This window comes from Emys orbicularis, chromosome 4, assembly GCF_028017835.1.
Source record: "Emys orbicularis isolate rEmyOrb1 chromosome 4, rEmyOrb1.hap1, whole genome shotgun sequence".
Lineage (NCBI taxonomy): Eukaryota > Metazoa > Chordata > Testudines > Emydidae > Emys > Emys orbicularis.
This window is the reverse complement of record NC_088686.1, coordinates 134,221,357-134,238,054: the sequence shown is the minus strand read 5'-3', so window position 1 is coordinate 134,238,054 and position 16,698 is coordinate 134,221,357. Positions and strand designations below refer to the sequence as shown.

Genomic DNA, 16,698 nt, shown 5'->3' with positions numbered 1-16,698 from the left:
CTTTTTTCCTAAATATCAGCATATTGTGGTAGTTTTAAGTGAAAAACAATTTCAAAAAAGATATTTTTGTCCATTTTTAACTGAATTCCAATTTCCATTCAAATGCAGTTTGATATAAGTCACAAGTTAAAAATTAAGCCAGTAATACGAACTGAATCATCCACCACTTTCTAACAATAAAAAAATGTAAAAGTCAAGAATGTGAATAAATGCATATTAAACTATATAATGGGTTAAATTGTATACATATAATATATCCTGGTTAGCAAATAGTAATACCAACTTTAGTGTAAAGGCTATATTTAAGTTGCAAATTAACATGTTTTAATGGTTACCAACCAATGAGAATCAACCTTTTAAAGAAAATAACTGAAGTACAAATGAAAAACAAGAATAAAATTTATTATTTGAATCAAGGTTTTCTGCTTGCTGATTTAAATCATGATTAACATCAGTGATTTAAATCAATCCATGCGGCTTTCCTTTAGGAAGCCTGTCTAAAAGTACTAATGAACACATGCATAGTTTAACCATTACCTACCACCCCACCTGCACCTGGTTGAGCATTTTATCTTGCCAAACAACGGAAAGCAAGTTCAGTGACAGAATCAATACCGTGACATTATGAAAAAAGACACAGAAACCCACACAGCCATCTCCAGCAGCTGAACCATCCTAAGCAGGTGGTCAGAAGCTTTAAGTGTGGGGGGGAAGTATTTTGAGAATGTCACAGTGGGAGTCCTTAGCTACTTGCGGCCATTAGAAATAGGCAACAGCATCAGAAGAGCAATACACTTCACAGTGTGACAAAGATATATCAAAGCCCACAAGTGTGCAAAAGATTCTAGTAACACCAGCAACTCCTCAGTTATGCCTCCCATCTATAAATGTCTGCATTAAAATAAAGGAGTATAACCTACAGAAACAGAACAAGTTCAGGCATGTATTGGATCTCAGCTGGACTAAAATGATAGTATCCTCAATTCCTTCCACTACAGTTGTCTGCCTCCACTTCCATTTCACACCCACCCAATTTTTGAGAGGTCCACAGCTCAACAAGTAAAATTATATGGTATGTCAATCACAGGCTGGAAGTTTATTTGTTTTAAATGGTAAATTATTAGGTTAACTCCCTGAGGTATGAGGGAGGAAAGAAAGTTTGATGGTTTGGGATCTTTTGTACTCTATAAGTAAAAATTGCTTAAGATGGCATTTTGAGTAATCTAACCTATGGTCTCATGATTTTTACTAATTTCAGGGTGTGTGGGTGTAGGGCAGAGGTGGGCAAACTACAGCCCGCGGGACCCTCCTGCCTGGCGCCCTGAGCACCTGGCCCAGGAGGCTAGCCCCCGGCCCCTCCCCCGCTGTCCCCCTGTCCCACAGCCTCAGCTCACCGCGCCGCCAGCGCAATGCTCTGGGCGGCGGGGCTGCGAGCTCCTGGGGCAGCACAGCTGCAGAGCCCAGCCTGATCCGGTGCTCTGTGCTGCACAGTGGCGTGGCTGGCTCCCACCGGGCAGCGTGGCTGCCTCTCCTGCTGTTCTGGACAGCACAGCTGTAGCGCAGCCAGCCACCAGTTCTCCAGGCAGCACGGTAAGGAGGTGTGGGAGGGTTGGATAGAGGGCAGAAGAGTTCGGGGTGGTGGTGGTCAGGGGGCGGGGCGGTCAGAGGGCAGGGAACAGGGGGGTTGAATGGGGGTAGGGGTCCCGGGGGGGGCAGTCAGGAAGGCAGGGGGTTGGATGGGGTGGCGGGGGGCAGTCAGGGGCAGGGGTTCCGGGGGCGGTCAGGGGACAGGGAGAAGGGATGGTTGGATCGGGCAGGGGTCCCAGGAGGTGAGGCAGCGGGGGGGGGGGGGCAGTGAGAGGACAGGGAACGGGGGGGGCTTGGGCAAGGGGCTTCAGGGGGGCCAGCAGGGAACGGAGGGGGTTGGATGGGGCAGAAGTCCCGGGGGGGCTGTCAGGGGGCGAGAAGCAGGGGGGGATCGGATAGGGGGCGGGGTCCGGGCCACGCCTGGTTGTTTGGGGAGGCACAGCCTCCCCTAACAGGCCCTCCATACAATTTCAGAAACCTGATGCGGCCCTCAGGCCAAAACGTTTGCCTGCCCCGGTGTAGGGTTATGTGGAACCATTGATACAGAGATATAATAAACTAGAAAACGGGCTATGCAGTAAATATCAAAACAGTCTAACTCAAAATAAAGGACTCAATAGTTGAAATATTTTCTATTCCACATATTGACAATAGAACTGACATTATACTTACACACTGACATCCTGTTATCTATAGCTGAAAACTGCTGTGGCGTTTTGGTGATAGCACTTCAAGAGCTATCAGGCCGATTACAGGCAGAAAAGCGACTGTGTAGAAATAACTGTAGCTTATCAACAGCTTCCAAATAACTGTATTGAGGTTAAGTCACACAACAAGAGTTTTCTGACAGCATTTGCAAGCTCAGCCAGCACTCTGGAAAAACTAAATACTAGTCTTGTGGCTTCATGAACCAATCGACAATAAATGTTCTTAAATAAGAATGTGTTCAGCAGCTTATCGACCTGGCCAGAGTCAAGAGAAAATACAGTTCACTCAAACAGGTACCATATATTGATTCAGACAGTAATAAGAATATGGCCAGAGGAATCTGAAGACACAGGGAGCAGAGGTGGTGTACAGTAAGAAGATGCTTGTTTTTATCCTATCACTTCTTTAATAAAACTCTGAAGAACGGCTGACTTGTAGGAAATTTTTCAGAGGGTGGAGAGAAAGGGAAGCATTTGGAAAATTATTCTGCCTCATATTTCTTGCCTCTTGCTCTTTATTGCAAACAATACTAGCATGGAAATTAGGTCTGAGCATCCTGAAAGACAAGAAGGGAGAAGAGTCAGTAAAAGGTGCTACACAAGGACAATAACTAGGAGTGATAGGATGAAATTATTAGAAATTTACATTGACTATTGAGGAAAATTTCCTGACAGAAGTATTAGGTTGTGGAATATTTCAACAGTTGGTGGGAGTCCCACTGACAGAGAGAGTCTGGACAAAGCATTGACAGCAGGGGTCTTCAAACTTTTTCACAGCTTGAAAAATCAACTACCACAACTGCCCACATGAACATGACATAAGGTAACTGAGTGATGTGAGTGAGAGAATATTTTTTATTGAACCAATTTCTGTCAATCACAAGCTAGAAGTTTATTTTTTTTAAATGGTAAATTATCAGAGGATCAATATGGCTACAACATCATTTCATGCAACAATTAGGCAAGTGTATATTTGTAATTGCCTTGATTTCAATTTGCATTTATCTTTTTGGAAAAGGGGAAATCACAGTCAACTTCATTTCATCCCCTCCTTCCACCTGATCTCTCTCAGGTGGGACAGGAGAGCCAACAGATTGTAATGAGCTAGCTCTCCACAGACCTGCTAGCATGTACACCTCTACCCCGACTCGATATAACACGAATTTGAATATAACGCAGTAAAGCAGTGCTCCGGGGAGGCGGGGCTGCGCACTCCAGCGGATCAAAGCAAGTTTGATATAACGCAGTTTCACCTATAACGCGGTAAGATTTTTTGGCTCCCAAGGACAGCGTTATATCGAGGTAGAGGTGTATTCCAAACCAGTTTTGAAACCTCTGCATTAGACTATTTACTCCAGTGAACAATCTTGATTGGTTCAACAGCCAGTGGGGAGAACAGTAGGAATGGACTAGATGACCCAATAGGTCTTTTCAATCTCTAATTTCTAGTGTCCTATGAGAAGAACTCATCTGCTCCCAATGCTTATTTCTTATGTGATGTCATTCTCTGACAGAAGACTGACTCTTGTATAAACGATCGTGATCATCATACACCAAAGTCTCTCACCTCAGATGGTGCAGGAAGCATCTGAAACCAAGTACTTGGATCATGTTTCATGCAAATAACCTGATTAAAAAATTAGACAAGAGATATAACATGATACCTTAAGAAGTGTCTGCAAGTCATTTTTCCATAAGCGTTTAGAACACTTACTAATTAAATATCTTACACAATAGATACAAGCTCTCAAAGTAGATTGAATCACATCTTGCACACTTGCATCTGAAGATTATTGTATCATTTTTAAAGGCTACCACAGTAAATGATAAAGGAAATTTAACAAACTCGTTTGACAAAATAATAGTGAGAGCGGATGAGAGATTTCAGTTGCTATCAAAAACAAGAACACAAGACTTAAAATGAGAATTCAGGTATTTATATAGCACCAGTCATAAGAGGTCATGATCTTCCACTAAACCAAAGCTGTGTCGAGCCGACTGCAGTCAATAAAACTGTACGCTTGACAAAGTATCTGAGCACAAAGACTGCTATAATGCAGAGACACAAACAGAGGTAAGGCTACACATTCAATCTGACCTTTCACATTTTCTGACAGTTTTGTATATGGAATTTCCTTGTTTTTTCTCTTAGGGGGGAACATTTTCCCTCCAAGTGTATTCCTTCCACTTACACACACATTCAAGTAACAGGATATAACGCTCCATCACTGAAGCAAAAAAACAGCTATACACCACTGATGCATCCTAACCAATTTCCTAGAGTGGGCACTTCCTCTCAGAGTGCCACTTTTGTCAAGCATGCAGCTGTCCTAGGAATGCAGCCTAAGGACCTATGTTAAGAGGCAGCATTTGGACTCCCATCTTAATGTATACTGAAATGTAGTTTTAGTGTCTAAGATAACAGCCGCAGTGGGATAAAACTAGATTCTCACTCTGAATGTACACAAACTATGGGGTGTGATGCTGTATGTGAAGACAGAGCACTTGGGCTGTGCCTGACCAATGACATCTAACCAGTTTGCAAGGGAGAGTACCTTTGATACTCTGAACACAAGGGCATAGCAACATATTTACAGCCCACAGTAGGGGGTGACTGAGTTGGTTTGGAGGTTCATCTGCTTTTCTTCCAGAAGGTTCCAGATGGTTGTACTAGGCAATTGCTTATCTGTGTTGAGGTCTCTCTTGTATAGGGTATTGTGGGCTTCTACCATGCTACCCTCCTTTGCAATAAACACAAAAGTCAGCTACAAGAGTTAGTGAGTTGGAAAGTACAGCAACTTCTTTAGTAGATTCATCGCACTTACCTCTCTCTTTTTCACTCTCTCTCACTTGACTAGGCTGGAGCAGCTAGGAGCAACTGACCCCAATGCCCGGATAGGTGCTAGCTGACTATGGTGCAATGTACATTAGGGAAACAACCTCAAGTAGTGGACACATCCCTTTCACTGACAGAATGTCGGCCTTTTATTGCTCAGGTTCACAACGTGGGAGCCTTGTTAGATCCCAAGCTGCCCTGGAACGCCCAGGTATTATTAATAAGAATTTACAGTAGGAGCAGTAATCAGGACTGTGGTGTCATCTGCACCTGGCAAAAAAGAACATGACTTTTTCTTTCCACTACAGACCTTGCTACAATCAACTATAGCTTTGTCACAGTGAGCAGATATTACCACAATGTGCTGCATATGAGGCTACACCTTACAGACATCTGAAGGCTTAAGCTGGCGCATAAAGCCGCTGACCTTCACACAGGGAGCCCATCTCATTGGTGCTCAGAAGTCCGCACTGTCTTTCAGTCAGCTTCCAGATGGAATTTAAGTTGTTGATTTTTCACCCATAAAGCTCTGAACAGTACGGGTCTAGATGATTAATCATTACCGCTCTCTCTGAACATACCATGGTAGATGTAATTTTTGGAAGTGCTTGAGATGACAAACCGGGGGGGGGGGGGGGGGGGGTGTCTAACAGAGGAATGCTAGCAGAGCATTCTCTGTGAAAGAGTCTTCTCCTCAGCCCAGATTAGTAAAAACTTTCAGGACACAATGCAAGGCACATTGTCTGTGTATTTTCTGAGAAGGGCTGAGGGATTTGGAAGTGCTTGGTGGGAATCTTATTTTGTATAATGGGCTTTATTTCACATGGGCACGCTATGTGCGACTTACATGCTGAGTGGGGGCAAATTATGTTACATTCTTTTATTGTGTTGTTAGAGACGCTAACTGTGTAAGGTAATACCTTTACTGGACCAATTTCTAACTTTATTTTGTGGTGGTATTTCTTCTATTGTGACCTGGCTAAGTGACCTTGTTTTTGCATTTTAACTTTACAAAGCATGTTTATCTTTGTGTTTTTAATTCTGCAGAGTACTTAGGGAAGAGATACCAATATTAGCATTTATAAAGGTACTTTTCATCCAAAGATCTCAAACTGCTTTATCAAGCTGGGTATCACTATCCTTACTTTACAGAGGACAAAACAGACATGCAGTCGCTTGCCAAAGCTCATACAGCAAATGAATGGCAAAGCTAAAGCTAGCATCTGGGTATCCTGACTACCAGTCCAGAGCCCTATCTGCACTTCCTCCCTGGATAGGTGGTGTATTAAATGGACAAAATAAAAATTTGCTAGGACTGTTTGGAAGAGCACCCTTGTGAGTTAAAATCATCACCTACACATGCTCATTAGACAATTTCAAAATGCTGACTTTTTACAACCAATATTTTCCCACCAAACAATGGCTCTGCCACAGATTTACCCTCCCTGCACCTCAATTCCCCACTTGTAAAACAAGAATATTTATCACACATTAAAGGGGAGAGGTTTGAGAAGCAAAAATATATTACAAATCTTTGGAGAGGAGATACTATAAACAAAAGCAAAGTTATTCAAAACTACTCTGTGCATGCCAAATTTGAGCATCACAATGTTGACCCTCAAATACCCTCAAAACAGATTTTTTTTTAAGTATTTCTGTTCATATACACATTTCAATTCCTCCAAAGCAGATTTTATTCTACCTTTAAAAAAAATCAATCTCAGGAAAAAGACATACATAGAAAGTCTCAACACAAAGAAGATTTTTCTTACAGAAAGCTAAGAACAAAACAAATTAAGGTTTACTACAATAACACTGGTATTTATAACGGACACCGTCTGGCAACCAGTTTTCACAACTGCCAAACCTAAATTAATTGCTACATTTATTAGGCTAATATAAAAAAATACTTCAACAGAAGTAAAAAGTAAATGTCAATAAATACTGCAGGTGTAAGTTATTGTTTTATTTAAATGCTAAATTAAAGGGACTCACCGTGAAATCCCAACAACTAGTTGTATTAAGGCAGGAATTTAAAATTAAAGAACACCATCTATTTGAAATCTAGTCCATTTTAAAAGTAAATTAAGAGTAGTTTCAGGTCCTACACCTGCCACTTGAATCCCTCCCCTAGCCAATTTTTGTGGTTTTACAAATCACATTTTTCGATTTAAACAAGTATTTCTCTCTCCCCTGTTGCAATCTGATATCCACATAAACAAAAGGGGAAACTAACTACACAAGGGGAAGAGTGAAACTGACTCCACACAAAGAGATAAAGAAAAAAAATGCCATTTTCCTCTAGTCTCTTACTTTTAGAGTAACCTGAATTACCTGTAACAAAAGTGAAGTCTTCTGATAGACTGATTTTTTTTTTTAAATCAGCAGTGCTCATGAATAACTGCACTTCACCCAAAAATTATTTTACTGTATGAACTTTATTCTGCAAGAATTTTCCTGTGGCTAAATAACATGGCTTTACCTGTCCTAAGCACTGACTAATAATTGTCCTAATGCAAGAATAGCAATAAAAGTTCCAATGTATGCACACTACACAGAAGGGATTTTCATACAAATTTCTAATGTAGATACAATTAGACATTACTAGGGATTTTGAGGGAAGGATGGGAACAAGCTCAGACATGTTACTAGTCATACCATATAACAACACTCAAAGTTCCTCTGGACACCTGAAACTTAACTTTACCACAAAAATCATTTGACCAGAACACTTTTCCCAGTGCTTAAACCCAAGATGCCAGATGCTTTTCAGTGTCAGTTAGCCAGTTTTCTGGATTACGTAACATCTGGAGGGGGGATGGGAACACGCAGCGTGATAGTTAAATAGGCTATTTAATGAAGGGCAGATTTTATCCCAGATGTGTTGGCCATAAAATGCACACTGACTACACTACCCGTGTAATCTCCAACATTAAGTGATAATTTAGTGCCAAAGTGACATTGATAGAACTCAACTTTCAGTACCAGGCAAGAGTATCAAGTCTGACAAGAAGCCAACCCCATCATACACCTTTTTCCCCCCTCAATCACAAAAAACTCCTCACCAAAACCCATGTTGTGGTGGTGCCGTTTTCAGAGAACACACAGCCAACACCTAAAATAAAGCCCAAAAAAATGGAGCAACTTGGATTTTGTGGTCCAAGGGGCAATACTGAGAAACTGGAACAATCCAAAAAGAACCGAATGGCTTATAAACAGAGGCAAAGCTCTAAGGAAGTGATTTAGAAAAATGGAAAGAAAGTAGATAAAGTTCAATTAAATATTGAATTCACAGCTTTTGATCATTAAGGAAAAAAAACCTTGGAAAACTGTGCAATCTCAAGATGTACTCTATCTGCAGTGTTTTCACTATATTCCTAATAAGGCAGGAGGCTGTTTCTTAAAGCAGTGATTCTCAACCAGGGGTACATATATCCCTGGGAGTACTCAGAGGTCTTCCAGGGGGGGTACATGAACACATCTAGATATTTGTCTAGTTTTACAACAGTAGCCCAGTCAGTACAAACTAAAATTTCAGACAATTATTTGCTTATATGGCTCTGTATACTATACATTGAAATGTAAGTACAATATTTATATTCCAATTGATTTATTTTATATTATATTGATATGGTAAGAATGAGAAAGTAAGCAATTTTTTAGTAATAGTGTGCTGTGACACTTGTATTTTTATGTCTGATTTTGTACGTTTTTAAGTGACGTGAAACTTGGGGTAACAAGACAAATCAGACTCTTGAAAGGGATACAGTATTCTGGAAAGGTTGAGACCCACTGTCTTAAAGTACCCTTAATTTAAAGATTGCAACAAGCTACAATGTGCCCTCTCTGCTGCTTGGTATATTGAACTGGAAAAATCAGAAGTTTAAAGGTTACTTAAAGTAATTCACTGTTTGTCCAGATTTTTCTGACAACTGCCAAAATATTTTCAAAATATCTTCCCACCCCTGGCTTGCAAATTTATAATAAATTCATTTATCAGCATGTCCAATAAGTTTACAAATGAAATACCATTGGAAGTGCCCTCCAAAAACACTTCACAGCTCTGATTTGTTACAGCATGGTACTTTATCAACATGCAGGCAAGCAACTTCAGGTTTGGTCATGGCGTAACAGATAGCCGTAACAGAGCGGCTTTCACTACTGTTGTGAAGGAAACAGTTCTCACTACAATATAGTTAGTTGGTTTGTTGGTTTTTTAAATTTGTGCATGTGTACAAGAAGAGGGGAGGTGAAGTCCTTGGTCTTCCACATGAGTGCACTGCCATTGACCCTGCTGTGCACTTCCCCTACAACCTGCTGTAGATGTACATTAATCATAAGCTGGGAAGAATGGGGAATTGAAGAACCATCTCTAAGGCTGAGGTGAGTTTTTTGTCTTCCTAAGAGAAGAACAAGCAACTTGGTAGTGAAACCAACCAACTGTTTTCAGGATAGATTGAACACACTCTTCCCACCCACCACCCAAACCTAGAGGGCCACTGTCTTACGTTCCCTTGGGACTGCTTCTATGTATTATACAGCTATAACTTCCACGTTGCCTCAACATGCCAAAGAGCAAGGTTTTCCTTTAAAGAAAGCTGGTTCAAATTATGGCCTAGGTCACAAGCAAAAAGGGGTTTGGCCGTTCCACGCTAGTACCCCAGATACCTACAGTAGGCTGTATTTGCCCATTATAGGTTCATGACCAACAGTCAGGGTGCTGCAGATTTGGACTGAGGTGCACTGGCAGAGCTGTAGGGTGTCCTGGGTCTGGCATAGCAAACGATGCTGCAGATCAGGATTGTAGCACACTGGTAAGGTTACACGAGGGAAGTTTCCACAGCACCGGTCAGCACACTTGGCTCAAGGCAATGCTGTTAAAATCCCTCACTTTCATGGCCACTAAATTCACTTAAAGGGGGATACACGAGAAACTGGAGCCATATTCCATGGATCGGTTGTACTACGTTCAAATTAATGAACATTTTCCTCCTTACATTTTCCAATCGATAAGACCCCATCAGCATCAGTTCCAATCCCTTTTTACTAAATTCACATACTAGAAACAACATTAAGGATGTGAATTTAGGCACACAAATTAGAAAATGTCAGCCTAAATGTTGACCAGTTTCAAATTTCTTTCAGTACTCCCAAAACCATTTGACTACATGCAGAATGTGTTACTTATGTTATTTATGTTTACATAACTTCTTTCATACAAAGTTGAAACAGTCTGAGCTGAGTACAAGCCAGCATCCAAAAAAACATTTATAACTCAAACTCATGGCAAAAATGCTTGACTAATTTTGTTGAAAATTCATTAATAAAAACAGGTGCCCGAACTGCTGACACCAGGTTTCACCCAAGAGTTAGTTTTATGACTGATTTATTCATGCCTGAAAACAGGATTTTATAAAGGAAGCAGTGACACAAAGTATTAAGTGGCCAAGTAATATTTCTGAAGACAAATGTGTCTTCCTAACAAAAAATCAAAATTATTACAGAAGCACAAAAAAATCCCTTTATGTCATCCATGATAATTTCTGAGTTCACACTGTTGGCCTATGAAGTTATTCTTCCAAGAGAAATGCAATGTACAGGGAAAAGCCAATAGTACTCTGAAACAAACCCCACACGTACTGCAGACAGTTTGTATTTATGTTACTGTCCCAAAAAATTTGCATAGGAAATATTTTGTCATGAACACACTTGTCCTGAAGAAACTCACCACTTCTTCGCATGACACCTTCCCTGGATTCAGGAGACTAGCTTAAGATGGATCCAGCATTTGCTGATCATTCACCCTTTCTTCACTTCCCAAAAAGGCAATCTCCAGTGTCATGTGAAACAGGGCTCTAGACAAATGTGTGGCTAAATATTACACTGTTTTCATGTTTATCCTTTCAACGACTCCAAAAAAAGTTTGCTCACTTTGTAAGAGGGATTTTTTTTCTAGCTGCCACCTGGATCTAAGTCAAACTTGATCTTTCTGCCACTGATGTTTTAACTGTGACAAGGAGTCTAACAACTGAAATTCAGCCAATGACTTGGTTGTGATGGTTCAGACAGGACTCCAGCTCACTTTCCCATAGCCTTGTGAGCTCTATGAGGCACATAGAAGTAATTTATCTTACCGAAGTCAGTAAATGTGCTGGGAAAGATGCAGGGGAAACAAGAGAGTGCCACATTTTTTATTATAATTGCCTACCCTAGGAAAGCCTGCAGGACTATGGGAGATGATGTCAGCAGGACAGGGTGCTAATGCCTCATTGGTCCTTCCAGCAGTGTAGATACAAGTACTTGTGCTGTAGCCAAGTGGAAGGGGGAAACCGAGCTCCCCATGCCCTATCCCACCCAACTGTAGACAGGCTCCCCAGAGAGAAGAGGGACCCACATACACCAAATATTGTGTATCCTCAACAGACAGAAGAAACAACCTGGGGGGGAGGGGGCAACACCAGAGGACCACTCCCCCTGCAGACTGCCTGGTGGTGCGAAACTTTTTCCTCCTGATTTCAAGGAAACTAAGAGCCATGTCCAAGTTAAAAGTTTCTGTGTCTCTCTCTCTGTTTACTGGCTGGGAAAAGGTTGCCCAGGTGCTTCTCCCACACTGGGACTTGTCTTCCAGGCTTATCATGGCCAGGAAAAAGGTGCAGACAGAGTACACAACCATAGCTGGCCTACCCTCTCCTTTCCCTCCCCACAGGGCCCAGCTTACCCGCTCCCCGTCCCCAGCCTGCCCTCCCCACAGGGCCCAGCTTACCTCTTCCCCCCCCCGGCCTGCCCTCCCCCCAGAGCCCAGTTTACCCCCTCCCCCGGACTGCCCTCCCCCGACCTACCCTCCCCACAGTGCCCGTCTTACCTCCCGTCTCCCGCGCAGCCGTCAGTCCCCCCAGCCCGCCCTCCCCTTCCCCCAGGGCTCGGCTGCCATCCCCCCGGCCCTGCCCGCCGCCGGTCCCGCTCCCGGCCAGGCCCGGTCCCTTACCAGTTGGTCATGTCCAGGAAGAAGGCGCAGCCGGCCGGGCTCAGCTGGAAGCCCAGCAGCCGCTGGAACTCGCCGATCAGCACGTCCTTGTCGGTGGTGCCCAGGCAGCTGAACTTCTGCATCAGCTCGGCGTCCAGGTCCACGTCCATCCCCTCCATGGCGCCGGGGCCGCCGCTCCAGCCCGCTCCGCTAGGCCCCGGGCCTCCCCTGCTCCGCTCCGCCGCCCGTCTCCTCAGCGCTGCATGGGGGGGAGGGGACGAGGGGAGCGAGTCCCGAGACACTGCGCACGCTCCGTCCCGCCCACACGCGGGGCACGCCACCTGTAACGTCATCGCGTTGCGTGACCGCACAGACGTGGTGACATCACCTAAAGGAAAAATACAAACAGAGCCCCACCCGGGAACCCTCTCCACGGCGGCAGAAGGAGATCCGCAAGGGCACGTTATTTACGTATGCAAAATAATTATGTCATATGCCTATAATTAATTTGCATATGCTTATGTATGTAGATTAATAATTCTCCTATGGAAATCAGCTTTCACATATGCAAATTATTCACAGGATTAAAATAGGCATGTGATCAATAAATGATTCTCCTTTACATATGTACATGCAACAGATGAACATGGCATAGAGAAATATTTTCACATTTACATAGGGAAATTAAGCACGTTTATTCGAATAATGAGATCACAGCAAATGAATGAATATGGTTTACATAGGCAAATGACACCCGATCAAGCACAGAGGCATACAGATATAATACCTACTTCATTTACATATGCAAATTAATCACATTGCTAAACACAGACGAAATTTCATTTGTTTATATATGTAAATCAGTCACATGGCTGTTCAACTGTACAGGGGTATATGCTTCTCATATGTTAACATGCAAATCAATCTAATGATGGTGAAAGAAAATCACATAATAGAATAGTGTCACCTCCATGTAATATACATTGTAGATGCAGGTTAATCACAAATTTGTTTAAAAATAGAGGCATATATAACTGATCTGTATTTATGAATATGGAAAATACTCTAATAAATAAAGTATAATAATAATAAGAGTAATAGCGTCACAATCCCACAGGGTAGGTCAGTATTATTATCCACATTTTCTAGATAGTGAAAAATGTTAATGGCCTGATTTTAGAAGTGGTAGGTAACCATCTCATGAGATCTGTGCCTGCTCAGCCCCTTCCACAATCAGGCCCTAAACGATCCACTAAATCACACAAAAAACAGAAAGTGAAAATGACTAAACAGACTAATTTAGTTTCACAGTCCAAATTGAGTAAATGGGAAACTGTCAACTTAACTATTTTGAAACTATCTAATGATAGGTTAGAGTGCCCTTTTAAGCAGTATAACTTGGATATTTAAAAAAAAATCCTGTAAAAATTGTAAGGACTTTTCTGTTCCTCTGTTGATGTTTTTTAAGCATCTCTTCAGCAAGGAATCAATTTCATAAGGCTTCAGTCCTAAAAGATGATATATTCAAGCAGGCCCCTGAGTTTGCTGGAAGCCCCACTGAAATCAAAGGCTACAATCCTGTAAGCACTTTAATATGCATAAGCTATTCACTTGCTGAAATGTTTGCAGAATTGGGGCATAAATGATACTTTACAAGAAATAGTGATTATGTGGGATAGTAGTGAGTCGCTCAGGGATTACTTTAAGAAGTTAGTAAAAAAAAAAGTTTCCCTTGTTTTTTTCAGCTTGCCCTGTATTCATTCCCTCTGAAGCACCTGGCATTGGCCACTGTCAGAAGACAGGATACTGGGCTAGATGGTAGACCACTGATATGACCCAATATGGCTGTTCTTATGTTCTTAACTTACTACACAGCAAGTGCTGTCAGGTGTACTAAGGGCTTGATCCAACACTCATTTATATAAATTAAAAACTCTCATTGTCTTAAATGAACATTGCATCTGACTCTAAGCAAGGAAACTGAAAAAATAAAAAACAAGGGAAACTATTTTTTGTACTAACTTCTTACAGTAATCCCTGGGCAACTCATTACTATCCCACAAAGCACGGAGAAAATGTCCCAAAAGATATTGCACCAGAAAGCACTGCAGGTCACACTAGGATACCTACCTAAGGTGCACCGCACTTTACATTGACACAAGCACTCCTCGTGAGTATGCACAGTACTGATGCAAGTAGCCAAGCATGCACGCGTCTGACCAAAACACAAATTTCAGACACTGTACACCGATGTAACTTGTGTTGACTGAACTTTGCTGTGTAAACATGGCCACAGTAATCATGTTACTTGAAACTACATTAGGTACACCATTTTTGGACAGAAATATAATTTTTAATTTACATTGTCTCTTGAAGTATTTGTTTATCTGTCATTAATATTTAACTATTTGTTTACCTAAGGATCTAAGGTAATCTGTCAAACCATTGGAGTCTGTCTTTAAATTATCATTTTACAATGGAGTACTCTTAGGCTTTGAGTACTTGTCCTCCTTCATAATCCTAAACCACCACTTCTCTCTCCCACACATACACAGGCATGTTTTTAAACAAAGCGGAACATAACTCGCCTCTTTTGAGATGGCATTACTTGTTTCCTTTGACAGAAAGAAACCTGAAACAAATGTCAGACCACACCCAGTCATCAGCAGTGAGAGTATAAAGAAACCTAATAGGTTGTTGTTTTTCTGCATATTAAAGGCAATAGTGGTATTAGTTCTAAGGATCACTGAGAGGAAGTTTCCTGTGGCAATATTTATATAGTAAACATTACAACACAAGTTCACGAGAAAATCAGCGCAAATGAAAAGCAAAACAAACTACAAAGTACAAGCAATATGGGGAGAGAAGTGACTTTCCACAAACACCAAATTTAGGATATTTCATTCTGAGAATACAGAGGATTCTCTTTGTGGTTTGTGGCTGGGAAAAACTGCTGTTTCTTGCTGATGTATTAGATAAGGTGACTATCCGAGAACATAGGACCTGACTTTATTGCTAAAAAATTTAGCAATTAAAAAGTAACCTTTGTTGAAAAATATCATAGGAGAAATAAACAAGCATATCCAACCCTCAGGTTAAACACATCATAGGAAGATACTTTAATGTATGTTATAAATAGACTAATCATATAATTAGTAGTCGTGTCAATAAATGAATCAGTGATGCCCAACCTAGCAATCTTGGCATTTCCACTGGGTTTGTTTTCCTTTGCTATATCGTCAGCTCTTAATATTATTCTACATGCTACTGTCACACCATCCAAGATACCCTATGCTATTATGTCTTTTGGATGAGTCAAAATTGACATCCTGATTGCTCGCAGTCATTTATTATTAATTATTATTATCCTTCAGTATTACATCATGGGAATTTTTTTAAACGAATGTCCTTAACAACATACAAGATCTTTATGCATAACAAAAGGAAAACTACTGTTTAAAATGTATCTCCATGAGTCACCAATAAATCCTGACAATGAACGACTCTGTGGGTTTAGATACTCAGGAGTTTTGTTAAACCCTCTGCAGAATTCCTGGATTTTGGGTACTTAAATGCACTCATTCTCCTTTGACTTTCCTTGAAATGCTTGCAGTGCCTAAGAGTGCTGTCTTCTGGAGCTCACTGTTCATGATGTCTTGTGCTCCTAAAGTGTTTTTGAGCTGCTCATTCATACCCTTAAGGATCATCCACTCCAAGTTCTCCAGTAATCACTTTTGTTCTAGTTTTCCATAATCTTTTCACTTTGGGCCAGAGTTCTTCATACTTGTTATCTTGTCTTCTTGTTTCTTTTTTATGTTTCTGTCTGCTGGTATGACAGTATCAATGAACACATGTGACTCAAGAACTCTTTAATGCTTACTGGCAAGGGGTTTACAGCAATGTCCTGATCCTGGTCCATACATTCTGGTTCACCAAAGAATGTCACGTGAGGTCTCAAATGAAAGAGGGTCACATGGTCATTAATATTGTTGTGAAAGCTATGCGCAGATGCTATGTAAGGAGTTATGTATATGTAATGAAAATATGTTCTTAGAGTTTGTGTCAAGGTCTGAGTCACCAGCAGAGGAGACAAAGCAGGTTTTCTGTCACACAAGAGATGTTTATTCACCTGTCTCTCTGTGGGGACATAAATTGACCCGCTACAACAATGGCTACACATTTACATAAAAAGTCAACAAAGAGATGTGAAGTCAACAGGAAAGGAGCACACAGAAAAAATAAGCCCCAGGTGATTATCTTATCTCTGAGTAGAAACAATGAACTTTAGGAGTACAAGTAGAAGGCAAAGACAACACCCCCTTATCCTGTAATGAGGAAGTAAACAGACAGTGTATTTACATTTCTGAAAGTGGGATCTCAGCCAGCCATAGTTGAAACACTGTAGTGTAGAGGACTTTGGGGATAAACTTCTTTAGACACGAGGTTAACTTGATAGCTAAGTTTAGTCTGTGATTTTGTTTCCAGTATTCTTACTCACTATCACATTAATTTTGAATTTTTGATGATAAACTTATTCTTGTTTCCGCTATAAATATATCTAAGTGCTGTTTCTGAGCTGATTCATACAAGGCTGTATGTATACT

General features: G+C 41.2%; 1 protein-coding gene across 3 annotated transcripts in view; it reads right to left on the bottom strand.

The window, feature by feature from the left end:
* ILRUN (inflammation and lipid regulator with UBA-like and NBR1-like domains) overlaps window positions 1-12,343 on the bottom strand; it is a 51,549-nt gene extending 39,206 nt beyond the window's left edge. For 2 of the 3 annotated variants that reach the window (XM_065402668.1, XM_065402669.1), the window contains exon 1: window positions 12,116-12,343. In XM_065402668.1, coding sequence (XP_065258740.1) covers window positions 12,116-12,273 — 158 coding nt within the window. In that variant the 5' untranslated portion in view covers window positions 12,274-12,343. Of the gene's footprint in view, window positions 1-3,861; window positions 3,922-12,115 lie in introns of all 3 variants that reach the window. The other variant, XM_065402670.1, reaches the window with a different exon arrangement.
* Window positions 12,344-16,698: the final 4,355 nt, after the last annotated feature.